Source organism: Poecile atricapillus, chromosome 2 (assembly GCF_030490865.1).
Source record: "Poecile atricapillus isolate bPoeAtr1 chromosome 2, bPoeAtr1.hap1, whole genome shotgun sequence".
NCBI classification, from domain to species: domain Eukaryota; kingdom Metazoa; phylum Chordata; class Aves; order Passeriformes; family Paridae; genus Poecile; species Poecile atricapillus.
Window position 1 is genome coordinate 133,785,725 of NC_081250.1, and position 27,377 is coordinate 133,813,101.

The 27,377-nt window shown below is 41.8% G+C and overlaps 2 protein-coding genes across 2 annotated transcripts; one reads left to right on the plus strand and one right to left on the minus strand.

Annotated features, from left to right (window-relative positions):
• The first annotated feature begins 3,363 nt into the window (after positions 1-3,363).
• CTHRC1 (collagen triple helix repeat containing 1) lies at positions 3,364-10,186 on the plus strand. Its single transcript, XM_058830948.1, has 4 exons — positions 3,364-3,900; positions 6,911-7,132; positions 8,431-8,647; positions 9,844-10,186. The coding sequence occupies exons 1-4, from the start codon at positions 3,508-3,510 to the stop codon at positions 9,984-9,986; spliced, it is 975 nt and encodes a 324-aa protein (XP_058686931.1). The 5' UTR covers positions 3,364-3,507; the 3' UTR covers positions 9,987-10,186.
• An 834-nt stretch (positions 10,187-11,020) lies between these two features.
• On the minus strand, positions 11,021-27,345 carry SLC25A32 (solute carrier family 25 member 32). Its single transcript, XM_058830949.1, has 7 exons — positions 27,174-27,345; positions 24,240-24,390; positions 23,120-23,205; positions 21,728-21,888; positions 15,707-15,820; positions 14,996-15,141; positions 11,021-13,536 (listed from the first exon to the last, which is right to left on the minus strand). The coding sequence occupies exons 1-7, from the start codon at positions 27,343-27,345 to the stop codon at positions 13,401-13,403; spliced, it is 966 nt and encodes a 321-aa protein (XP_058686932.1). The 3' UTR covers positions 11,021-13,400.
• Positions 27,346-27,377: the final 32 nt, after the last annotated feature.

Genomic DNA, 27,377 nt, shown 5'->3' on the forward strand with positions numbered 1-27,377 from the left:
AATGGAAGGAACTGTTTCCATAAGTTTTCACTGGTATCTGACCTATGTTCTGGTCTTGACTTGTCAGAGAAAATCTTAAAGATTTATGTCCAAAGAAAACATAACTAGTATGAGGAAAAAAAAGTGTTGATTCTCTCATGTTTTATATTGTGTAAAAACACATTTCCTATAGTAACATTAAAAAATGCCATGTACTTATTCAGAAATAAGGAATTAACACTTATCTTCAGGATTTTTTTTTCTCACACACAAACAATGGTGTCCTCATGTATGGAACACAGGAATTCTCTTCCACAGAAAAGCCTCTGAAGCACATGCCCCAGATTAGGTTTTAAGATTCAAATGTTAATATGTGTACCTGCAAAGCACTGCTGTGGCTAAAATGCTTTTATCATTTTATGTAGAAGCTATGGGAATATTTTTTTGAAATAAGTGTCTCAGTGCTAGTAAAGCAATAAAATAGAGGGAATATGTTTTGGATTTTTTTAAATTATTATTACTCATGCTATATGAATCATATATTTAAATGATGTTAGAAGGGACTAAGGCCACAATCCCATTGATTTTTATGCAGTTCCAAAGGCCTTTTTTTGTAGAAGAAGTTGGAGTCAGTTCCTTAAATCTGTAATAAATTACTTGAGAGCTCTTACTTTGGCTTTCTTCTACAGCAGTACAGACAGCTCTTTGTCTCCTTGATCAGACAGGCAGCCTACAAAGAGCCATTTGAAAAATTCAACGGTTTACCCTGATCTCAGCCTTTTACACCAACTTACAACTCACCCTACAATGTCAGTAATAAAGTGAACAAGTGAAATGATGAACTCCACAGTTAAAAGCACCAAGGACAGACTGGCAAGGATGCTGAGTGCTGTGATGCTGAGCACTGCAGTGCTAACCTCGAGTGCTCTGCTGTTACCTGGGGGTAAAATAACATGCTCCCCAGAGTGATGCAGAGATCAGGCTGCCAGCCAAAGTCAAAATCCCCAGGCATCCCCAGAAAAGGGAAATGTATAAAGCAGTAAGAGCTAAAGGCAAATTAAAAATCCAGGTCTTGGCACTTACCTTACTGGGCCTCTTTTGTCTCAGGATTCTCAGCGTCCAACTTTCCGTGGTATTTATACACCTAAGTCTGGTGTTTCTGGTTCCCTGCAGTTATTTCACACTGCAAAGACTAAGGACTGAACAGCAATTGAATTGAGTAATAGATATTTACTGATTGAATTCAAAGCAGTGTGCTAACAAACAGTATTCATAAACTGGAATAGTTTGGACAGGAAAGGCAGAGAGACCCAGTGACCCCATGGCAGTCCCTTGAATTTAAACATGTTATAGCTGAGGTGAATGGAAACACATGTGTGTATGGGAATATCCTCCTCTCCAGACTTGTGTGTCTGGATTTTTGGGATGCTGAGAGGCTATGTGAAGGGGAAAGCAGCTCAAGCTGCAGAGAGTCTGCACTCATGGCATCAGCCTCATCTATGAGCATCTGCTGTGCAAGGTGCATTGACTGTGCCACAGTGACCTTGTGTGAGGTTGCCCAGGCTGTGCAGGAGCAGACTGGCCATCTGGGAGATTTTAGTGACATTAAGTCGTGGATGTAACGACTCATAATATTTGATTATATGTTTGTGAGGCCACATATAAAAGATAAAGCCTGTATCATATGGCAGGATGGATAAAATGAAGGAATCACTAGTTGATGTAATATGGATCATAGTCAGAGGATGCTCAGGCAAGTTTATTACCACTCCTTTTAACTACAAAGTAGTTAAGGCAAAGTAGATCAGTAGTTCTGATTCAATCTGAGTATCTCACCAGCAGTAGCAGTGGTTGGTGCCCTCAGAAGCATTTAAATATACCAGAAACCCACAGAGCATAAGACTACCAGATGGCAAATCTTGTTTGGGCTGAGGAAGACTAAGGAGGATGATTTCTGTTTTCCAGATGGAAATGCACACTGCAAGTCAAATGAGTGCTAGGAACTGTACAATGCACTCACCAGAGCTCAAAGCAGATGTCCAACTGTTGTTTGCTAAGACTTTCTCTTACAGTGCTCTTCAGTTTGCTTCCTTTGGCAAAGCCATTTGAAATTTCAAAGCTTCTAAACCACACTCAAATATATGGTGAACAAACCCAGGTGGGGAAATAATTGTGAATGTCCATGCAAATTTTGGTCTCTAAAATCCTGAGTGATTGCCTTCGGAAGGTGCCCAGTGCTGCTGCACTGTGTACTTCAGCTGCTGCACCTTGCCGGAGGAAATTAATTTTGTAATGCAGAGGTTTGGCACCCTTTGAAGGGACACGCCTTGGCAACAGCCTGTGTTGATGCTGAGGATCCCCAGCCCTCGGTAAGGACGCTTGTGTGAACATGCAGGTGACACAGAAATCAAACATTGCCACCTTCACAGTATTGCCATCAGCCCGGGCCAGAGGCAACAGGGTTTGCTGACAGCACTGCACAATTGCTCAATGAAGCCTCTGCCTGCTTATGCTTGTGGGTGCTGACTGAGGCTGTCACTAAAGCAACTGTTACAATTAAGGATTTACATCATTCCATAAATTTTCCCAGCTGGTTTAGGAAACCATTATTATTTACCAGGTGTTTTTTGAAGTTGGCAGGGTATAATGCTGCCCTTCTTCACAAGGTAGGAGCCCTCAGCTCAGAGATGTGGCTGACGTCAGTCCCAGGTCGCAGGACAGCGTGTGACAGGGTGGATGATGGCAGTGTGACTGACCTGTGGTGTAGATCTCACTTCACTGCTATTGTTCCACCCGCACAGACATGGGAAGGGGAGAAAGGCAGATGTGGCTTCAAGTGCAGAGCCACATGAAGGGGTTCAGTCTTCACAAAAATGTGGTTCTATCCAGCCTGTTTGAATGACTCATCTTCTTGTAGCATTCTTTCCTGCAGGAGAAATGTGTGGTTTTGTTAAATACTTCAGAAAAAAAAATTAAAAATGTTGAAGCTTATCTCCCCCTTCTGGAAACTCTATCTCTACAAATTCCACGAAGTTTGCAGTATACAGAAGTTACCTCTCAAACATTTGTTATTTCTGTTTTGAATTCTTGAGGACATACCACATCCTTTATTTTACAGTGATTTCATCTCTAGAATGATGAAAAGTAAAGTATGATTTTAAATTAAAGCAACTTGAGATGGTTTACACTGGGCAGCCAAGAACTTTCCTTCTGTTACTAAACTGACAATGTTCAGTCCCGCAGTACCAAGTTTTTCGAAAAAGTCCAAAATCCCCTATTGTTCAGAAGGTCTTTGTGTCCTTACCTTGACTTCTGTTAAAATGAAATCTGAGCGATGCCCAGCTGATACTTTATCACTGTTTCCCGTCACGGTGAGTGGATCCATCCCGCTGTGGCATTAGGCGGCTTCTCGCAGAGACAGCTCCTTCACGGGAAAGGGGTCCCCGAGTGCCGAGCAAACACCTGAAGACGCGGAAAGGAACAGCCTGGGGCTCCGTGAGAGCCGGAGGGGCTCCGGGAGAGCCGGGAATGGCCCGGCAGCGCTGCCGCCGCCCGGCATCGCCCGGGGAAAGCTCGGCGGGGCCGGCCCGAGGGGCGGGAGCCCCCGGCCCGGTGCCAATGGCTGCGGGGGGGTGGCTCTGCCTGGCCTGTCTCGCTCGGTTACAGGATGGAAATTCCCGGCCTCCCCGGGGAGGGAGCTCTCTGCGCTCTGAAAGGCTCATTTATCCCGGCGCTGCCGCCCAGAGCGGGGGACCCGGGCTGCTGCTGCCGCCGGCCCGGCGCATCCCCGCATCCCCGCCCCGCACCATGCTGCTGCTGCTGCTGCTGGCGCTGCTGCTGGCGGCGGCCCCGCCGCACGGCGGCTCCGAGAGCCCCAAGGGGAAGCAGAAAGCGCTCCGCCAGCGGGAGGTGGTGGACGTGGTGAGAGCGGGGGGCCGGCAGCGGGGCCGGGGCCGGGAGGAGGTGTTGGGGGAGCCGTGCGGGAGGGGGGTCGGAGGAGCCGCTTTGTTATTGCAAAAAGTTGAAAAAAGCGATAGATCAGAGGCTTTCGAGAAACCTCGTGGCCGCTGCAGGCAGGGCAGATCCGGTGCCGCGCTGCTGGGCATCTCTCGGTCCAGTTAATTACGCCCTTGTTGCGCTGAATCAGGAAAATGCGGAGAAGGCGCTGGACGGGCTTTGACACCAAGCGCAGAGTTTCGGCGGCCCGGTGTGTGTTCCGGTGCTTTCCCCATCGGGCCAGGGTCGGGGATGGCGGCCGGAGCCGGGGGACATCGCGCCGCGGGCTGGCTCCTGCGCTCAGCGCACCGCAGGGACAACGCCGGAATCTTACAGCCCTTCCAAAACAAGCAGTAAATGCTGTTTAGCTCCTTCCAACATAAGCTGTTAACTGCTGTTTAGCTCCTAAAATGCTGGTGGATAAAAAGTAATGAGAAAAACTATCTGCATGCTCTGAGAACTATCTGCGTGCTTAGCGAACACGCTTTTCCTCGGAGTCGCATGAATACATTATTTCCTTTAGCGGCAGGGACTGCACACCACTGTTTGCAATTCCATTGCTCCTAGAAACCTGAATGCATTGGGACTATCCTATCTCAAGGACAGATGATAGGAGGGAAATTTTCCAGTCCTTGGAATGTAGAAAGCAGATGTGAAGGTATTTCTGTGAGCTGCTGGAGTGCCGTTCACCTTCTATAGAAAATCAGTGGTAAGGCCATTTCTTCCATGATCTCCAGACAGAACCCCTAAAGTGATGTGCTGGAAGCACCAGTGCTAGCAAAGCTCTTTCCCTTTCATGCTATTCCATTGCCTTTGCACTTTTATTGTTGAAATTGAATTGCACTGAGAATAAGGAGACTGTACACATGGATGAGCTAACATTTTCTGAGCAGTATTTTAGGGTCCCTCATTTCTTTGAAATTACTTGGTGCTTTTTGGGTGCAAGAGTGAGAAGCAAAGTGGGTAAATCATTGGCAGCTGACTCATGCACAGCCCAGCTGTACAGACTGCTTCAGCAGAAGCCCTGCCAGGACAGAGCGGAGGCTGGACTGAGGGAGGATCCTGCCTTCAGTGGATGTTTCAAATATGTTTTATGCATTTCCAGCTTAAGAAAGCATGAAAAAGGATTGACTTGGCAAGACAGACAATTTTAGTTGGAGTGGAGCCCAAAGTCCAGGTGATTCTTGTGATCCCATTTATTTTTTTGGGATGTGCCATGGCTGAGATGCTCTCCCTGTCTGGCTGTGGGTGGCAGCTCCTCTGTGAAGGCAGGCCAGCCCCTCTTGGTGTCTCTGGGGATGGGGGGCAATAGGTCAGAGCTCTGGCCTGTCCCCAGCTCTTGCCTATTTCCACACCCGGATTTCTGTGGCTGGTGAACCACACACAAAAGCCAGAGCCAGTCACTGTCACAAATAGAGTCCAGTGGGAAAGCAACAGCAAAACCAGATAACTGTTGCTGTGTGAAATAAGAATGTCTTTGCACTGTTCTCCTGGGTTGGTGTGTGCTTTGCCAACCAGCCTTCTCTTCAGCTAACTTTTCTAAAATGTGGTTTTTTCATGAAAATATTCCAATATTTCCACTGCCTTTAGCCAGCAGGCTTTTCTTTGGTGAAGGTAGTAAGGGAAAGCTAGCAACCATTAGTCAAACCCTCATCTGACTTCTTACGAGACCTCTCCATATAGTCACTGATTTTACTTTTGGTGTGGCTCCAGCTAAACCTGTGATGGCTCTGCTGGCTTTTGCACCAGAGCCTGTGAAAAGGCACAGCCTCAGTGAAGAAAATTCACCAGACTGACAAAGGAAAGAGGGCAGGGGCTGTAGTTTACAGCTCCTGCAGTGCAGACAAGGCCATGGATGGCATGAGGGGGAATAGCTGCAGCACTGTTTCTTTTTGAAAAAGGTAGGGATTAGGTGGTTTAAACCAGGTGAAGACAAATAAATGTGAGAAAGTGGAAGAGCAGAATACAGCTATCTGTGAGAATTTGGGATGAAGACTGGAGGAAGCAGTCAGTCACCAGATGGGAAAGAGCACACAAAGCAAAAGCCATGGCCAACCCCTGCAGGCTCCTGCTCAGCATTTCAGTGTTGGCTGACACCGGCACTGCTCCCACATCCCAGCACCCAGGCTGCTGGGGGAAGGAGCCCTGGCCTTCACAAACCTGCTCTCCAAGGTGGGCAATCCATAGTCTCATAAAGCATGAAGGTGATGTGCGTTAACATGGAGCTTGGGAGAGCAACTTTTGATCTTTCCTAATACTGTGATGTTAGGAAGGATGTTAGTGTGTCCTCCTCCCACATGTGCCTTCCCACTGTGACAAACAGGGTTCCTGAGTTCAGCTTTATTCCAGGGTGCAGCTTCCCACATCTGTATCACCACCATCCATTTGTGTGCATACTGGAGTCTGAATTGTGGGGTTTGATTATCATGATGTGGTTGTGTACCAGAGAAGCAGTGACAGAAGAAAAGTGGCATTAACCTCTGCTCTCTATGAAATGGAAAATTTTCTTAAAGAAAAAAAAAGAAGGAAAAATAATACTGAAAATGTATTAGCACAGACAGTTACGCAAGTAATGACGGGTTAGGAGAAAGTAACTATTAACATGTGACTTCTTTTTTCTGTATTGAAATCTTTTGACTCTTCTGAGGTTTTCTAACAGATTTTAATTCTTGGACTAAATAAATTTTTAATTATTGGATTTATGTATTTTTTCATTAAGAAAAGGCCTATTATTTTACAGCAAATTCTGCTGGCACTGCTTATCTTTGCAAATTTATTATTTTTTTTTCTTCTGTGGAAACATTTTCTCGGAGATGCAGAAATAGCCCATTGTGGCGCAGCAGGGGGTTTGTGTTTCGTTGTTATTCATTTGTGTTTGACTTGGTTAGCCTCGGAGTTAAGGGCTGGAAGCAGCAAGATCTGTTCTGTCTTCCAGTACAATGGCATGTGCTTACAAGGCCCCAGTGGCGTTCCTGGACGGGATGGAAACCCAGGAGCCAATGGAATCCCTGGGACACCTGGGATCCCAGGACGGGATGGGCTGAAAGGGGAGAAGGGCGAGTGCATGCGTGAGAGCATCGAGGAGTCCTGGACACCCAACTTCAAGCAGTGTTCGTGGAGCGCGCTTAATTACGGCATCGACCTTGGGAAGATCGCGGTAAGTCGGCTCTGCCCAGAGGCGCTGCAGTAACCACAGCAGGCTCCAGGTCTGCCTCTGTGAGCAGCACCAACCTCACAGATTTCCTGCTGGGACCTTTTTCTGCATGCAAGGATGAACTTCTCAAAGGCTTAGCTACTTTGGATTCTCTCAGCTGTGTTTCAGCTATGTGCCTGTTTCATTTCTGGAATAGGGTTTTGGAAGAATTTTGTAGCTGGTGTAAGACTCCATTTAGTAGACCAGATCTGTAACTGTAAGGCTGAAAGTCACAGTACCAAAAAAGTACCTCTAGCTTGCCCAAAACAAGGCAAGGATTTTACCATTTCAGTCCTAAGGAGGGATGTACATCTTCGACCTGTTAATTGTACCTGTCCTTCTAGCGCTTGCTTCAAAGTGGCTGCTCACTGAACTCAGTTGCAGGGCGCTACTGCAAAGGATCAGCATTGCTCAGGAGCAGAATTGCCAGTGTCACCCAGACTGACACAGTCTGTCTTCCACTGCAGCTCTGGGTGTAAGACTTTTAGAAGAAACCCTGCTCAATCTCACCTATGAAGCAAAGCCCAGAGTGATTATAGCAGTTTAAATGCTGTGCTGTGGCTAGAGGGAGAATCAACTTTTTCAGTAGACTTTTCCTACTGCCTGGTACTTGCAGAACTGTCCCCAGCTTTTTTTAAATTTCTTTTATTTCTTTATTTTTTTATTTTCAATCTCCATGACATCCAGCATTTTTAAGACAGGTTAACCACTTAAAAACCTGAAAGTATTTATTTTTCATTTGTGGAGCTTTTATTTGGTATAAACTGCTCAGCAATCTTTTAATAATTGTTAAGTCCTGGATTTCTGTTAGCAGAGACAGAAACTGTGCTGTCTTGTCACACAAGGACTTGGGGGTTGGATTAGATGATCTTCAGAGGCCCCTTCCAATCCTTATGATCGTGTGATTCTGTGGCTTGAGTGCAGCTGTCAGAGAGCTTATATCCCTTTACATAAATCCCAGAAGGTAACTAGGCTACCAACTTAACAGCAGGTGTTATCTAAATAAAGTCCAAAATTTCCATAATCTTGTTCTCCTTTGCCATCTATGAGGTGCTGCTCTGATTTGCATCTTTGCACCACAAGGGATTTTCCAGGCTCTAATTATTTTTCTTTTTTATTCCCCAGAGGGGACTAAAAAGAATAGCCAAAACATTTTGAAATAAATATATTCCTAAATCTGTGTCCTAAATATAAACATACAGAAAACAAATGGGCTCCCACCCAGAGGTTTGTACCAAAGCACCTTTGTCTCCTGCCAACAGGAATGCACCTTTACCAAGATGCGCTCCAACAGCGCTCTCCGCGTGCTCTTCAGCGGCTCCCTTCGGCTCAAGTGCAGGAACGCCTGCTGCCAGCGCTGGTACTTCACCTTCAATGGGGCAGAGTGTGCTGGGCCACTGCCTATTGAAGCCATCATATACTTAGATCAAGGAAGCCCAGAGCTGAATTCTACTATTAACATACACAGAACTTCCTCAGGTACGTATGCTGGGAGAGCAGAGATGGAGTAGAAGGCAGCAGCAGTCACCAAAGGCAGAGTGCCATCTGTCCCGTGAGGTCAGAGGACAGAAACCAGGCAAAGAGTGGCCAGCTAACATTTGTTCCTCTTACTCTCTGCCTCAGAGTTGACTGTAGATCTTAACAGGATATTTATTAAGTGGTACTTTCTTGCTGTGGTATTTTTTGTGGTACTTATATCCTGAGATTTAGAAATGGAAGACATTTCTATCCAGACAGGTCTACTGACCTCTGCCACAACATGAATACAGAGACATTCTGTGCTGTACTAGCCTATGGAGAAAGAGTCTTCCTGCCACGTAGACTGTGTCATCCTGGCTTAAAATAACTGATATTTGCACATTATCTGTGCAGAAAATGAGACATTCCTCCTGTAATTTTTACTCTAATTTCAGGTGGGGCACAAAGTACCTCCAAAGTGAAATATCTGGGAGCAATTTTTCATTTGCTTAGCAGAGGCAGATTAGTGAATTAATTCAAGATAGAAGGATGTGACACTAAGAAAAGGGAATGTAAAGTCTGTGTCCTTTCTCCATTTGCCTCCCTGTACTGCATGACTACATGAAATCGAATGTCTAGAGCTATGCCAGGATTTTTTTAACATAGGGGTAGAGCTGACTGGTCTTCATTACCCCACCTCCAACTAGTGGTGCAAGTTTGGCATCAGGAGTGGAACTTTATACAGAAGCAGTGACTTCAGGAGTGGAAAAGCTTACAGGGTGGCAATCACCTTTACAGGGCTTAGCCGTAAACCAGGCATGGCTGTGCCCCCACCCCCTCCCAGCACTGCTAGAAAGATGTCTGGAAGGGAATGAAGCCATATTCCAGCTCCCAGAGAGTAAATCTGGGTATTTAAAGCAGAAGGTATACCTCTCATTTAGCCATCCTGTGGACTGTGATCTGCTTCAGGTACTGCAATGAGTGTCAAACAGCAGCATGGACACAGGCACTGCATGGCTGAAAATGATGTTGCTACATCTCTACATAATAGTTTTTATTTCCTGAAATTGTTCTGAGATTCTAAAAACTGTTCACACTTAACTAAATAGCACAAGCTTGCAACAAACTGCTGTTCTTAAGTATTTGTGTCTACCTTCAGTTGTGAAATACAAAGGGATTGTGTCTGCTGAGATAACTTGATTTTTGTCTTTAACCAGTGGAAGGTCTGTGTGAAGGGATCAATGCTGGCTTGGTGGATATTGCCATCTGGGTTGGGACGTGCTCAGATTATCCACGGGGAGATGCTTCTACTGGATGGAATTCAGTCTCCCGAATCATCATTGAAGAACTGCCAAAATAACTTTCCTCCTTTTTATATAATACCTTTTTTTTTTTTTTTTTAATTTTGTACTATTTTTTTTTTCCAGAGTTTATTTCAGTAGAGTTGGATGCAAGTACTGGACTGAAAGGCACCAAAGCCTTGCATCTGTAGCCTTTGTCTTGTTTTGCACATAGCAGAGGCTTTTTATAATAATCATGTTAGACTACAAGTATCAAAACCAAGTTCACTAATGTTTTAAATTTCTTCTTTGATATAATACCACCACTGTTTTTAGAATTAACCATAACTTTTTGTATCAAATAAATAAGACCTTTTACAAAAAAAAAAATCCATGTTATTTTATTGAACATTAATCTGTTTAAGGTATTTTACATGGTGTTATGGTACATGATTCTTTTAGATGGCTTTATAAAGTTCTAAAAAAGTAAAATCAGGTGTTGGCTTTAGCCTTCAGGAAACATACATAAAATTCACTCCTGTAAACCTGACTGCAGAATAGGATGCTCCGCTGTTACAGCCTTGTTTTTCAGCAAACTCCTGGTGACTTAACTGTGACCTGGACAATGTGGTAAGTGTTAAATAACTGAGCAAAACCAGACTATCTAAGCTCTCCTTCCCTCTCTTCCTTCTTGACAGACTGGATTTCAGTGTAACATCTATCACTGGTCTCCACCACTAAGATGGAGACACTAAATAATTTTACAGTTACACTTAATTTCATTGTTCTAATAATTCTCCTGGATTTAGTCTTTCAGCTGTATAGAATCACTTTGGTGTTGGTTTAAAGCTAGATATATTGAACAGTTTAGAAGAAATAAGGCAAGTTGAAATGCCTAGGCTTTCAAAAAGAGAACTGGTAAAGTGAAACAATGATGTTACAGCTGTTTTTGACAAGTGACAACACCGATCATGCCAACAAACCACAACTTCAGCGTTCCTAAGTATTTTCTTCCAAAGGCTGCAAGCGACACACTCAAATATTTTTAAAAATTGTACACATTCTAAAGAGAAACAACAGCCACGTTTGTATTACAAAATCAATTTTACATTAATGAAAAAAAAAACCCCATGAAAAGCATGTACAACATGCAAAAATCTCCACTCTTCCTAGAAATTAGAAGGAAAAAAACCCCATTAAATCTGAGATAATGAATTTGTTTCAGCTATTTAAGATTAAACCTCATCTTTTCTGAACAGGCTGTAAGATTTCCCCCAGGCATCTCTCAGATGGGTAGCTCTTGCCTGTAGCTGTAGTTGCAGGTACCAGGGGAGGATATCTGCACTGAGGGGAGCACTTGGGCTTGCCCAGCTGCAAGATGGTGCATGAGATTTACTGCAAGCCAGCAAGTTACACAGCTGGTATTCTGTCTCTGAAGAACTGTAATGTTTTCACTGGCTTGGACTATGGTTTTAAGGGATCTGAACACAAACAGGTTACTATGAGCTGAGCTGTGGTGTGAGCTTACAGAAGCTCAGTTAACTTACAGTGAGGGATTGTGCGTGCGCTCGCTGCCCGTCTTTGCATTTATCCTGAAGCACGAGGAAGCAGTCCTGGGCCCACAGCACACTGAGCCAGGGCAGTACATGCAGAGCTTTTTCTCTTCTCATGTTTTCATAGTCTTCACAATACATTTTGGACCCTGGGTGGTAGGGTTAATTCAGTGTTTCATTAAATTCATTCTGTGTACCATGAAACACACAAACCCTGGTAAGCACCCTCCAAAGGGAGAAGCTGCTGTTATGGATCTACATAATTTACATGGTAAACTTCCAGTAAGTTTATCTTCAGCTAAATACACATGGAAGCTTGTGTAATAAAAACCAAAGCAGCCATACTGGCCCAGATGAGATTATTCCTTCTGATGAGATTATCAATCATATCAGTAGAGGGGGATGGGATTGTGGAAGAGAAAGTGTAAATTATTAATGAAGTTAGTAATACACAAAATGTGGTATGTGGCAATAGTAGCTAAAAAAACAAGCAAATGCATTGCTGAACAAAGATTCAAAATACTGAGTAGTTTCTGTAGCTTCACGGATTTTTACTTAAAATTTAAACCAAGTCCCTAATCTGTTAAATTTTTATTAAAAAATGTTCCTTCCCCTTTAGGTTAGACTGGTAAACAGGAAACTTCTCTAAGTGATGGTTCTGCTCCCTATGTAACTGATGATTTCCCCCTAACTGCTGGATAGCCTTTGCTAACTTATTTCCTAGTTAAATGATACTTACTAGATACTTAATATCTTACCCCAAACCACCAAACCCAGAACTCTAAAAAGTACATACCCTTGACGACAATTATTGGTGTGGAAAAAAAACATAATTATTATACAAATTTACTGAGATGTACTATAATTTAATTTATCAGTAAGTTAGCAATCAATATATTAACAATCTTTTCCTTAAACCAAATCAGAAGACATTAATAGATTGTTCTGGTTTTCTTGAAAATAGTCCCATGCACAGGATTTTTCTAGACTAGAAACCCTTTTTTCCAGCGAGTATTACTGAAAGCAAGCGTGGTCTTATCTGTTATTACACCGCTTTGAACACTGCATCACTATGAGATTACAAGGAAAAAAATCCTCATTTATAAAATGTAAGCCCACTTTCAAATATGCATTTACTTAGTAATATTTGGTCAGATATATCATTAATGGAGATAGACTGGCACAGAGAGAGATGGAGAGAGAATGAAAGAGAGAAAATGAATTAAGTAGCCAGCAATACATGCAGTTTTAGCACATAGGTCTGCTGCTAAAACCAAGTCAAAAACCACAGTGCAAGTCTGTCCTGGTATGAGACAAGAACTGAATTTCATCAGACTTGCAATTATTTAAACCCAAGAATGGACAGCTGTTTTAAAAAAACAATTTCAGTTTCCGAACTGCACCCCACTGAGGCAGCATTTTTGTGTTGGATGAGCAGTGGAGTCTGGAGCATTCCGTATCCTAAAATCTGACGAATAACACAGAGGTGGATGCAATGACATTTCTTGTTTTAATGAGACTCAGAGATTTAAGGAAGTTTTGACAGGCCCAGGGTTGTTTTTGTATGAACTTTTCCACTTGTGCAGGACCAGAATCTCACCAACTGTTGTTATCTTGAGACTTGTTGAAACTGTTTAGTGGGTTATTCCAGGCAGGCCAGGATGAATGGAATTGCTGTGCAGCTGCCTTCACCCAGTGACAGCACTATTATTTCACAGTTGCAGACATCTGCTTCAAGCAGACACAGCTGATTCAGAGAGGAAGGCAGCAATGCAGGAACATCCAACAGGAGAGATGTTGGCAGGGTTTATTGTCTCCACATTCTTTCCTCAAAATACTGGATCAAGTCACAGTGTCAAAGAAAGACTGTTGAACTAAACTTCTCTCAGATCATAAATATAAAAAATATAGATTCCTTCCTAGGAACACAAGTTCATACTTCTAATTATTTTCTTTTCTAAAACCAAGTAAAAAGCCAGACACATTTTCATAAACTACAAAGGTAATACAGCAGGCAGGAGTCACTCTGATCACATTAGGTATAATTCCTTTGTAAAATCCATGAACACCTTCTTTCCTTTAAAGAAAAAAAAATATGTGGCTTTAATGAATGTCTTTTAATAGAAAAAATCAGACATAAAACAAAGCCTGGCATTTTATTTCTCACACTCCCTGAGATCTCTGCTGAGAGATGTACTTCAGGTTAGAAATAACAATTTCAGACAGTTTGAAGTGCATCAAGTATTAACCCATCATTTTTCCTTCTGAACATATAATAGGGTTATGTAGATCAGTTATTTAGCCTAGGCTTTGAGTGGTTTTTTGTGGGTATTGTCTAAGCAGAAGGCAATTTACTATATTTCTTCATGCTACAAGAACTGGCTAAACAAACAAGAAAAGTCAGCATTCATTTTTTGAGAATTTAAGCACCCCCTCCAGAATTTTGATTCTACTGGCCTAAAAATGAGAATCTAATTTGACCCAATTTGAGTCAGTGTGTCATGCTAGGGCTGTTAAAAAGTTTTAGACATTAAATGTCAGCTCTTTTGGTGCAGGCCTCACAGACCTAGGACACCTGGAATGATGAGTAAACAGAGATCCTGAGAAATGCTTGGGTGTGGTTTACACTACCCTCCCTAAGTCACATTTGTTTCATCTTGAGCACAGTAGTGGCTCCAGAATGGCTGTACCACACTTTTCCGAACTAATAAGCCTTCCTGTAGCCTACAGCACTGAAGGACACAGCACTGACACATCAAAGCTAGTTTTGCTCTGAATTGCCTCCAGTCTAAATGGGTTGTACAGCCTCTGAATCAGGGACAACACAACCTCAGTCACTTATTGAGCTGGCACCTCTTCACAGGACTCCATTCCCAGCTCTGCTGCAACCCAGAAGCACTGCCCAAAGCAATGCATGCACATGCAGAGGGGGCCACTCTTACAAACTACACAGGTCTGTGTGAAAACTCTCCCCTGCACTGTGGAGCTCAGGGAAGAGCTCAGGGAAGGTTTGTGAGAAGACATGAATAGGTGTGAGGTCACAGGACTCTAAAGGTCCTACAGGAAGCTGGGACTAGACTACAAATGCAGTCAGGCCCCAGGGTAACCCAGGGACACCAGTATAATCAGCTCTGGCTAGCTCACTCCACCTTGCCAGGAATTTGGATTAGCCACAGCTCCCAGCAGCACAATGCTCCTGTCCCATGTGATAAGCTAAAGCAGTTCAAGTGAGACTTCATTTAGTGTCCCAAACCAGCCATGACAATGCTATTTTTTACTCTGTGAAACCTGCTGGAGAAGAGAGAAGGGAGACAGAATAAACAACAGAAACCTGCAGGGGGGCATTGACTCTCTGCTATCTCCTCCTTAGCTTGCTGCTGTTGGTGGCATCTTACACAGCATGATTTTGTACAACTAACACTTTCTTTGCTCTGAACTGTACTGGTTCTGCAAGTCAGCACAGAAGACAGTAAATGTAGCTCTGACTCTGTAAAATTCTTTTTCCAACATGCATGCTTTAACTTTTGCACACCTACCTCCATGTCCTGCGGATCACATCGAACACCCCAGAATATGTGTTATGCTGGTCTTGAAGACGAGCTCGCACAACTTGATAGGGATATGTTGCTGCCACAGCAAATATTTTGGATACAGCTGCCATCATTATATATTCCACAGTGTTCTAAAAGCAACAAAAATTGTGAGGTTTGCCTTAGGTATGGTTTAAATTGGCCAGTTCCCAAAGCCTTGTTTGATTTTTAAATGTACAACCAAACAATACTCTAGATTTTTCCCCTCTAATAATGCATGTTAAAAGAAATGTCAGTGTTTGCTACATGCAGTGCTACAAGTAATTGACTGTAAAACATGTGCTCTGCCTTCTCATTCCCATCAGGAGAAACACTTCCAAAAGTAGCTACTTTTGCCCAACTTGCACCCGAAGAGTTTTCCAGGGTTCAATACCACTCCCTCTAGTTCCACAAAGTAAGAAAAAGCCCTCATTCCTTCCTCTAAAATTCTCAAAACACTTGCCAAAATAAGAAGTTGGTTTTTAAAAACAGTGAAAACCAGTTGCTTGTTCCTAAAAGGTGAGAAAGTATTATTTCTATAATTTCTATTTCTATATATTCTGCATTTGAATTAATGCACCAATACTTTGTACATTTGGTTGCTGTGTAACCCAACATATGGAATCAACTTCCATTTATTTACATGCTACAACAGAATTTTATTCTCAAGCACCATACCAATTTTGTATCTGATACTCTGTTTCTATATTTGTTATATCTCTCTTTCAAATCCTCATAGGCCATGAACTGAAGTGCTCCATGTGATGTTCCGAACAGACCAGGCACAAATCCCTAAAAAAAAGGATAAAACAAGGTTAAAGGGTAATGCACAAAACCTAAACAACTTGACAGAGCACAGCTCACACACCCACATTTGTCCTCCGTCAATGTACAAATTGTGCCTGCCCAGCTGTTGCACTCTGACTCAAGTATTCTTAAGGGCAGGCATCACACTAACTAACTAACTAACTAACTAACTAACTAACTAACTAACTAACTAACTAAATGTTACTTTTCTGACATACAGCCTAAAGTCACCTAGAGTCACTGAGGTAAAACAAGTGGCCCAGGGACTCCACCTCACAGAGCACAAGCTGCTAACACCGATTAGGACTGCAAGATCACAATCAAGCTGTGGTCTTGCAAATGTGCTGCTCAGTGCCTGCCCCTTTCCAGAGACTGGCACTGAGGGGTCTGGCTCCCACTTGAGACTGCTAAAGCAATGACAGATGCTGGCAACTCAGAGAAGGGCCATCAGGAGCACAGGCACAAAAAATTACTATGATTGAGCCCAGGAAATAGATGTGTATGTGTTTGCCTGTGTGTCTCGACATAAATGTATGTTTATGAGATAGATATATATTTCTATACTAAAAATGTTTGTGTCTGTATAGAATCATAGAATCATTTTGGTTGGAAAAGACCTTTAAGATTATCAAGTCCAACCATAAACCTCACACTGCCACGTCCACCACCACAACATGCCCCTGTGGGAGAAGAGAGTGAGCTACTCCAGCCCTGTTTTACTTACACACACAAACACATGAAAATATACATCAACCTTTAGCTTCAAAAAAGTTGAAATGAAGGGGGAAAACAGGTACTTTCTGAATTGTCTCCACAAGAAAGAGAAGGCAAGAGTTTGCCCAGGAGCACGACTAGCTCCTTTAAAATGAGCTGCATGAGTTCTGAAAAGCACCAGTTCTCTTTTTGAAGAGTTGGTCACTTACAATGAAAAACACAAATAAATGGGGGATTAATCATTTTGGCCAGAAAGGGACTCAAAATCTTGCTGCAAACTATTGAGGGACAATTATAATGGAGTAAGTAATCAAAATGTGGCTAAAAGCACTCAAAGAAACAAAGTTTCAAACAAAAAAAATTGAACGGAACAGTTTTATTTCCTATGATCCATTCAGACAAGAAAAAGGCATTTCCAAATGTGCCCAGATGTCACATTCTGTGTTAGACTAAAAAGGGAAGCCCAAAATATTGAATAAAGACTTATCAGTATACGATTAAAAGCCTGGAGAAGGTGAAAATGAGAAGGGATCCCTGAAGGATTCCACTGAATTAGTGTTAACAAGACAAAATAAAATAATAAAACTCCTAAATTGCAGAAAAACCTCCAACAAGTAAAACTACAGCAGGCATAAAAATTGCACAGACAACACAAAATACCACTTCAGGGATCAGCTTTCCAAATGCTACATATAGATTTCTAAAGTTTTTCAGTCATTCAGGAAATTATTTTTTAGAATTTCTTTAATACATGAAATTCTTCTCAGTAATGGTCATGAGCTCACCATCAGTGACCACAAACTGATGAAATGCACTAAGGGCTAGTGAAAGCCCCAGAAAAAAAACTTCCCCAAATGAGAACAAGTGGAGTTAAACCACATATCTGTATTTTGTCAGCTGTAAGCACAAAGTGAAGTTTGAAGCCAAAGGGCCCCAACAGAGGGAAAAGGATAACTTTGGTTTTCAGAAATACTGGATCAGAGAAGAAAATAAAAGTAATATAAAAACAGAAGAAGTAGAAAAAAGGAAAAAAAAAAAGAAAAATGTCAAAGAAGAAATGATCTGGGTCAGCAAAAAAAGGAATATGAAACTGATGGATCGTGATATCAGGGAAAATCTTCACAAACGTTTCCCAGTGATTAGACAGTAAAACCACTAAAAGACAGTGGAAGTAATTGTTCTCCACTTGGAAAGAATTAGAACAATGTATTTATATCACAGAAGAATGAGGTAATACTTTCCCTGCCAACAAAAGAAGAAAGTTGAAAAACCTTTAAGAGGGCTAAACTCTTAAAATTTAAGCCAGAAGATTTGGAGAACTTGCACCCAAGAGTCCTAAAGCATCTACTGGTCATACTTCATAAACAAATACCAGCACACTTTAAGTATTGTGCTGATGAGAAAGGCCTCCAAAGACTGAGGGACTTTTAATGTTGGGCCAATATTAAAAAATGCAAGAAAGGAGTGAGCAATTTTCAGCCAGCGTGCCTCAGTAAAATAGGAGCTGACCCAGGTTTCTATTCATCATAGAAGACAATGTATTCTTATGGAAAAACGTTTCAAAGCAAAACTGATTTCTTCACAGCACTGAAATAGCTTGGCTGAGAAAGTTTTTGAAACATACTCTGTTTTCTTATTCTTAGAATAATTTAATACAAAATTCTTTCTTGCCACAAAATTTGATAGAATTAATTTTGATCCATAATATGACTACAAAGATAAATTTTATAATTCATGTATTTCTTGTTATTTTTAACTTTAATATTTGAAATATAACTTTAGAAGATTTTTGCCATGAAGGCATGACAAGATGAATGGTTTCTCAAAGAAGTCCTACTTGAATTCTCTTTTAAAGGATTGGAACAATAGACAGAATTAAATATATAATTAGAAATTTAAATGGCCTCTAATCCTGAGCAGCAGACAGTGGGAATAAAGAAATAGCTAAAAGTTAACTTGAAGTATTTTAACTGCTGAAAATCCGTGACAAGAAAATGTCCTGTTGGTTAGTGTTTCAAAAGTTACCCACCACACTAAAAAGAAACACAAGGCAAATGTATACACTGGAAAGCCCGTGCTTCTTAATAAAGAAGGGAACAAGGTTCATTTGGTGATGTGGTACTCACATCACTGCCTGACGTGTTTGACAGCACTCAAGCCAGAACAGCCTCTGCTGTATGCAAAAGAATGCAGCAAATACCCCTTGTAATCTCTCCAGTGCTGCCTTCATGTGGGCCCTCAGTGTGCTAAAGACCTGTGGTATCTGAGTGCCCTGCTCTGACCACCTGTGCAGACACGACACTGAAGTCACCTTTGTCATCTTGATTCCTTCACACTGAAAAACGTTACCATCTTTTACCTGAAAACCACTTATGCCTCTGCGTAGAACCTGCAACTGCAGTTAAAATCAAGACGGCCAAATCTCAATGGATTTTGTTTGCTATGTACAAGTACAAAGATACAAAAAGCTTGCAAGCTTCATATTTACAAGAAAAATAACAGAAGCAAAAGCATTGCAAAATAAAGAGAGCTACATGACTTAGCCACTGAGGGAGCAGAAAAAGTACTTTACCCTCAGACCATACAGTCTTGCCTACCGAAGGTGAAATGACAACACAGAAGTGTCCAAATGTATTTCACTTGGTAACAAACAGACATTACTGTTATGACTTCTATTGTTGTCAGCATATAACATTATTCTCAGTCTTGATGGATCTCAGTCTGGATTTTATTTTAATCACCTTAAATTTTCAACATTTCCTGTGTATTTTACTCTTGTTTGTTAAGCATTGCTCTATTTCCAACTACTGCTTCTATATCAATAAGAGAGAGTAAGAAGTGCACATACCAAAATATGGAGGCCATGAAGGATTTTAGCTGCATTCCTGACTGGTGTCTTAGTAGTCAGTCACTCTAGACTACACATTTAACAGTTTCTCAGCAGCTCAGAGATATTTTATGGTTTCCTAAAAGTACCAATCCTACAGTCTTACAACTATTTTACCATGTTTGGTCAATCCTACCTTAAGCTTGAAAGGAACAACACAGCACTCATAACATGAAGATGGTTGCATGACATTCAACTTCCTGGCAAAATAATTTTTACAGCTCAGATCTCCAGCAGATCCATGGATGTGTTCAAAGTACATAACCCCAACCTATTTTTAACTCAGCCTGGTGTGCAGCAGAGCAGCTCTGTCCCCAGTCATCAGGGGAATGGAGGCCAAAAGACAAAGCCCAATGGATGGAGGGTGTGGAAGATCACTGACTGGATATTTACTGCGACAATGAGTGAAGGACACCCCTCCTGCCTTTTCAAAAGCAGGCCAAGTTCAAGAGGAACAACTTACTGAGAAACCCAGATTCAGACAAACTATATTTGATGAACAATCAATACCCAGAAGAGCTAACAGAGACAGCTTTGATCCCTGCTAGAAAGATTGATGTAGCCTAACATTACCAGTTTGTACCTCAAAGGACTGAAAAGATTTGCTCAGATCAGTAACAGCATCTGTGCAATAAAGAGCAATACTGAATTGCTTGATCAGAAACATCATTCTTTAGAAGACAAATCTCAAACAGAAAGAAACTCCTTCCAGATTTTATTTCCAGTTCTATCTGAGACAGTTGCTCTATTTGAGATCCCTTCATTTACTGTAAGGCAATACTGTGTGAGATCCCCTTAATCTGCTGTAAGGAATGCTATCTGAAATGAAGTTTATGAGAAAAGAGAAGACAATAGTGTGTACTACAACTTCCGTGACTCAGGGCAATTAACAAATCTTTAGCTGTTCAATTTCAAATAGAGCAAGAAAAATAAAAACTCCCCCAAACACTGAAACGGAGGAAGGCTAGAGCATGTACAAGTCAAAGAGCCACCTGAAGAGGTGCCTTTATTCCCCAGTATAGACAAGGTTGAGAGTCCTGACATCAAATGGAAGTTGCTCAGTGTACATACTTATGTAGGTCACTCAGGACCTATTTAGGTCACCTTCTTTGCAGATTTAAGCAAGTAATTTGCTCTTTCAAAGGAAGTAGCTGCTTTAGTCCCACACTTACAGATTAACACTACAAAGAAGTGTCTAGTGCCAAAGGCAACACATGCTACACACACGAATAATCTGAAAAGAAGGGTGGAAGGACACCTTAAAACCTAACAGATCCAAGAAATCAGAACTTATCTACATGGAACAGAGCAGACATCCAAGCAGACAAATCAGAAATTCTGACAATTTCAATTTAGGAATAAGTAAAGCACCTTGTTCCTGCTGTTAGAATTTGACATTCATTGCCATGAAGCACACAAGTCTTACAGAATAGGAAAGATCACATTTTTCACTGAAAATAAAAGAAGCTGATGTTCAGTAATCAGGACAACTTCTAAGAGAAAGTGGTCTTGTTCCCTATCCCTGGCAGTTCCTATCAAGGCCAGGCTGGATAGGGCTCTGGATAGGGCTAGTGGAATGTGTCCCTGCCCATCACAGGGGTGTTGGAACAAGAATATCTTTAAGATCCCTTCCGATCCAAGCCTTTCTATGATTCTGCAGTAATACTTGCAGAAGAGCTAGACTGAACTAAAAGAGGTTTCTTCACAACTTCCAGGCACTGATGAATGCATCTTGATGTCATGACCTGAAGGGAGGAGGAGGCAAAAAGTCCAAATCTTGTTGCCATCTGTTTCCCTAAATTAAAGGGAAGAAAAAACCCACGCATATGCAGACCATATTTAGAAGTCTGCAAATTCAATGTATCTAGAGCTGACAGATTACAGACATCAATAACCAGTGCGCAAATAAGCAGTTGTGAAACTATCCATTGTGGAAGAAAAAATGAGCAAGTATTTTGGTCATGTTATCTCCCAGAAGATGTTAGAAATACAGAGATAAGGGATAAAATGCAAGGAAGTACTACCAGCAACATAAGTTACATTGCTGCTGCCCTGCTTATACAGATTCTAATCATAGGAAGATTAAAAAAAAATTACGAAGTAGTTTATCAACAGTATAATGGCTTTTCTTCTGATTAAGCCTTTTTGCTGCAGTTCTTCAGTGGGAAAGACTCAGAGAATGAAAGTGAGCTATTACAATATTTTTTTTTTTTGTAGGCACATATTTAGAAGTGTCCCCATGCTACTGGGTGGTGCCATGCAATCCTGGAATTTTTCTTAAATGTGATTACCTTATATAAGCCACGTATGCCCTCTGTCTTGTATATCTTTATAAGAGCATCAAACATTCCCCTGTATTGCCGCTTGGATGGATCCACGCCAGCATTATATTGCAGCACAAGTCGAGTCTTGGTTACCCATATTGGGTTTGTAATGCAGAGAGTCATGGCTCCTGAGAACAGACAGAAGTTATATTCATTGTTATGCCAACTCCACAGATTGTCCCAGTTTGTTCAGTCCAAAATAACACAGCCTTCTACAATAACAAAACTACTTTTCCTACCAGAGTACTCATATTGTTTAAAACAGGTGAAGCTTATGCTCTCCACTGCTCCCTCTCTCTCCCTTCAAAGTTCTTTCAACTGGAACAAGTCCAGTTCACTCCTGCTGGGGGTACTTTTGCAGGGCACATGTATTTTTGCATATTCCTAGCACAGCCCCTTTTTTGCTTCACCTTCCCACAGTTAGTAGTATAATCTGAAGTAGACAGGAAACGTAATTTCTTAAAGTACCACTGATTATCTGAGTTATTCTTCAGTACACAATAATTCAAAATTTAATGGACACCTCAGTGATGAGAAATTTGCTTAATAATATTGACAGCTTAATAGCAACAATCTGTTATAGCTTTATAGGTTATTGAAAATACCATTGTAGAAGAATCCATTATTATATTTCATGTCAAATAATATGCCTTATATTTCAACATTAAATAAATGCTTCTAAATCCTAATAAAGTCTTCTAAATTGCCTCTACAGCATACAGTGACAGGGCAAGGGGGGATGACTCAAATTGAAAGGGAGTAGGCTTAGATCAGATATGAAGCAGAAATTCTTTACTGCGATGGTGATGAAGCACTGGAACAGGTTGCCCAGATAAGTTATTGATGCCCCATCTCTGGAAGTGTTCAAGGCCAGGCTAGATGGGGCTTTGAGCAAACTGGTCTAGTGGGAAGTTTCCCAGCCAATGACAGGGGGTTGGAACTAGATTTTTTTTAAGGTCCCTTCCAACTCAAACCATTCCATGACTCAATAGGCCGCCTCCTATCCAGGTCCAAGTTTTAAACATTTAACAAGTTAACAACATGATAGCAGCAGATTTCTATAGCCACATTCTGGGACCCAATACAGTACTAAATATGGGAAGTGCTTATACAGAATGAAAACAAGGACAAAAGACATTTTGACAACCACTGATTCTGCGGAAAACTGAAGGACCACAGCGACCCATCTGTTTGTGCTAGACATCTTTGTTTTATTTACAGACCACAAACCACTGCATTTGGGCTGGAACACTTACACTTGCCACCTGCAAGAAAAAGCAGCAGTGACAGAGAAAGGCAGGTAGCAGCACATGGAAAAGCTACAAGTGAACATTAATTGATCTTTACATTTAACCTCACCAGCCTCTGCAGCTGACACTAGGTGTTCGCTTGCGCTGAGACTTTCCATCTTCCCTTCCTTCTTGTAAGCTTTGATGGCATTGTAACTGGAAAATGTACAATATAATTTAGTAAAGGTGAAAACAGACCTACACCACAAAAAACCCAAGTCCAGAATGGCATACCTGACTTAAGATCATGGTGGTACAGAGCCTTTGAAGAAAAGGTATCCAAACTACCTTTGTTTAATTGATATCTGAGCTGTCAGCTCTTTAAAGTGAACTATGGTAATAAATATTTCAATTGTATAATTAAACTGTCAGTATCAATGGGACTGCATCTTGAAAATTATCAGATATCAAGAATTAAGTTCTAAAAGAAGTCTGCTGGGAGCCACAGTGCTAGGTATTTACCCTCTTGCTCAGAAATACACCAAGCTTTCTTATCTTGATCCAGTTTGCAATCTTTGTGAATTAAGAAATTGTCAACAGAAGATGAAGTGTCAATAGCAATCTATAGCAAAACTTAAGGACTGAAGTACAACAATAACAGAGTCTAGACAACTGGCAAGTGAGCTCTGCAGAGGCATGCCAGCTAACTAGTCCCTAAGATGTTTCAATTAATAGGGGTAAGTAGTAAATCAGGTCACAGTAACAGAGTTAATAAAGTAGAATATTAAAAAACGGGCTTTAAAACCAAAGCACATCAACTGACAAAAACAATGAAAAAACTCCCACTAAAATTATTAAAAACAATCAAACATTCAGCTTTAGTGGAAAACCTCATGTTCTTTAATTTTTTAGGAAATCAATTTAGATTGTTGCTTTTCATGAGGTTTTAAAAACAGTGTATTGGCACTTCAAGAGAATTCTTTATGAATAGTATCACCACCTCTCAAATTCCTTAGCATTTTCACATCATCAAGGGAATGCCCTGTACCTGACAAAGGAACACGTCTCTGACTCAAATTGCTTAAATTCTAAAACAGCAAACCATAATAAACATTAACAGACCTGGACTAGCTAAGAGAATGACAAGTTTGTAAGTCACTTAGCATGTTTTTATGCCTCACAAGGAAGAAGCAATGTATATTTGAACACTACGTTGTGCAGGGTGTGACACATTTTATGGTTCTACTTACAAGAAAAAGTAAAGTCCCCAGGAAGCCCCTGCTCCCACCATGTTTGGAGTTACTCCTTGATACAAGCCTCGTAGTCCTTCATGCTTCCAGACAGTGCTCATACAGTGGAGAATCCCATTGTACTTTGGCCTCAGCTCCAAACCATCGCTTACTACGAAAGAAAGAAATTATACTGAGAAACATTTCAGGAAGCATAAAGTTCAACTGCATCCAAGCCAACAAAGAAGTCCACAGCCTCTAAAGCATAAATTCAATACATTCAATAAATGAACACAAAACCAAACTGATCAACCGTATTACAAGAGCATTATTTCACAAGTATGCAAGAGTTGGATTTAAAGTATAAAGTTTACAGCTTTATAAGCCTACAGTTCAAGAACTTAGGGAAAAAAAGGGGGGAAAAGAAACAAAAAAAGGAGGTAACTCCTTAGCTCAGCAAGTGGAAAGTTCCTATTAATCTGACAAAGCTAAATAAATGCACTTTTGTGCATTTTTGATGAGCGGCACATTTGAAGTTTTCTGTCTCTTCTTTTTAGCACTCCAGCAATTTTGCATCATATTTCAAGTGATATGGACAGGATCCTTGACCTGTTTCTCTATGTTGTTTACACAAGTCCCAAGTAATAACCATTAAATTCAAATTTTCTCTTTAAAATGTTCTATAAAGCAATGGGTCATGTCTTACTGATTCCCAAGTCAGTTTTTACCACAATGCTCAAATGTTTCTTTTCCCATGTAATAACCTAACAGCTGGTTGTCCATTCAGAACGTTCAGAAAATGTCACTCCAAAAATACAGAAAGCACACAAGTTTTTGTCTGACAGATCATGTAGAATTTGGATGGCCACAAAACTTGGAGGGGTAACTACTATTGCTCCTACTGTAACAGCAAGGGAGTAAGTTGATTACTGATGACACATGTGATACAGTCCATGGTGAGATGACAAGAGGTAACAGACACAAGCTGAAACACAGGGAATTCTGACCAGAACTTTTTATCCAGCAGAGTGGCCAAATACTTGAACAAGTTGCCTAAAGAGCATCTTTGAAGCTACTCAAAACTCCAGTACACAAGACTGAACAAACAGATCTAAGCAGAGCTTAACTGAGTAGGGGGTGAATTCCTCAGCTCTCTTCTGACCTAAATTACTCTATGATGCCAACACAGCAGCAGCTTTCATTCTCAATACAGACATATGGCTAGACTACAGCTGTACTGAAAACTGGTCTCAAAGTTTTACAAGAAGTGTCGTTTTTGTGTCCCCATCAAAATTAATCCTGGTAAACAGGCATTTTCTGCTCAGTGCCACATTTATTATTCAATCCTCTTGAACTTTGTGTCCGGTACTGCACATTGTGACAGAGTTCAGCATTAAAGACAAAATGCTTTTGATGAGCACAGTGTGACAAGGCCTCAACACCTTGACAACCACTCAAAACAAGAACACAAACATCTCTTTTCTCCTTCCTGAATAAGTGTTGCTAGACCTCTCTCAAAGAGACATTTATGAATTTTTTTACCATGCAGACACTAGATAAAGTTTATAAACATATTAAGAAACATGGGAAATCAGAGACATGAATACAAGTCTTTCTGTCAATGATGCTACCAAGAATCTTCACAATATTAATTTCTGGTATTGGCTCCTGCTCCCTGGTTGAAGACAAAACATAGGAATTGTTATTTTCAACCCAAAGACGCATGTGAAAGTACATGACCTCCAAAAGCCACCTAATCCAAACCTGTACTCACAGTGGATCTAATTCGATCTTGTTACTTAGGGACATGACCAGTTAGTTGACTCTTGAATGTTTCCATGGCTGAAGAGATTACAGCCTCTCTGGGTAACCTTTTCCAGTAATTGACTATTCTTACAGTAAAATAACTGGGATTTTCCATGTTCATACTTGTGCCTGCTCCTTTTTGGCTTACTAACTATCCCCAAGAAGAATCTGGCTTTACCTTCCCTGTGTCTTCCAATAACGTTGTCATAGACTGCAATTTCAGCTTCCCTCAGCCCTTCCTTTCTGAGGCCAAACTGTTCTTTGCCATGTGCTCCAGCCCCTTCAGCAGCCTGGTGCTCTCCACTGCAATCACACCAGTGTGTCACTGCCTTCCCTCCTTGTCCTGGAGAGCCCCAAAATAGACACAGTACTTCCGACCTAGCCTTACAAATAGAAAACAGAGAGAAAAGAGCCCTTCTATTGGCTATGCTCTTCGTAATGCAGCCCAGGATGTGCCCAAGTAGGACATGCGATGTATTAAATTTTGTGAAACGTCTCTGCGATAGTTTGGTTTTGAAACATCTATGTATTCGTTTAAGAAAACAATCCAAAGATACAGATGTTTCAACCTCTCTGAAAGAGAATATGATAAATGGTGGACAAGTTTATCAAATTAGCAGAAAAGTCAAGAGAAGTCGTCATGATTCTCTGTGGAAAAACAAACTAGTTAAGAGTTTTCTGCAAAACGATACCACTAACAACTAAGGTTATTCCAGAACTACCGCCACGCTTTGAGAGTTGAAAATCTTTGGCATAAAGGTGAACTTTGAACGTGGGCTTGGGACAATCCGCCTGATAAAAGCAGACAGTGCTCCGGTGTCCTCTGGCACTGGTGGTCATGGAAGGGGGAGAAGAGGCTGGCCAGCTCTCTAATCTGCCTGGAAACAGCTCGAGGCACACCGCACATTTTACAGTCCCTACAAGTGACAAGGAGAAGCTCTGGGATAGCAGGGAAGAGAACCGGAGACCGTCCCTTTCGGCTTACGGCCGGTTTATTCCAAGCCGTGGGGCTGCCCCGCCGGCGCCGCGCACGGGGCGGGCAGGACGGCGCGGACTTTGGGCAGGAAGCCCGGCAGGTCCCGGGCGAGCTCGGGCCCGTCCGGGCATCTGTAGCGCAGGGCGGCCGGGGGACGGCCGGTCCGGCCTCACCTGCGAAGCGGATCTTGACGAGGTCCAGCGGGTGCAGCGCCAGGGTGGACAGGACGCCGCCGCTCATTCCCGCCGCCAGGTTCTCCAGCCGCACGTGCCGCAGCACGGAGCGCACCGGCGGCTCGCGCGACAGCGGCTCGTGCGCCGCGCACGCGGGGCCCGCGGCACCCATCGCCGGCCGCGCGCGCGCAGGGGCGGGGCCGC

What these genes read in the sequence shown, in the direction of transcription:
- SLC25A32 (XM_058830949.1), bottom strand. Translation starts at nt 27,345, where the DNA reads ATGGGTGCCGCGGGCCCCGCGTGCGCGGCGCACGAGCCGCTGTCGCGC. An exon ending in GCATACGTGGCTTATATAAG is followed by an intron (nt 15,821 to 21,727) that starts GTAATCACATTT and finishes CCTTTTTTTTAG; the next exon opens with GGATTTGTGCCTGGTCTGTT. An exon ending in GTGATCCGCAGGACATGGAG is followed by an intron (nt 13,537 to 14,995) that starts GTAGGTGTGCAA and finishes TTTTCTTTAAAG; the next exon opens with GAAAGAAGGTGTTCATGGAT.
- CTHRC1 (XM_058830948.1), top strand. Translation starts at nt 3,508, where the DNA reads ATGGCCCGGCAGCGCTGCCGCCGCCCGGCATCGCCCGGGGAAAGCTCG. An exon ending in TCGACCTTGGGAAGATCGCG is followed by an intron (nt 7,133 to 8,430) that starts GTAAGTCGGCTC and finishes TCCTGCCAACAG; the next exon opens with GAATGCACCTTTACCAAGAT. An exon ending in CATACACAGAACTTCCTCAG is followed by an intron (nt 8,648 to 9,843) that starts GTACGTATGCTG and finishes GTCTTTAACCAG; the next exon opens with TGGAAGGTCTGTGTGAAGGG.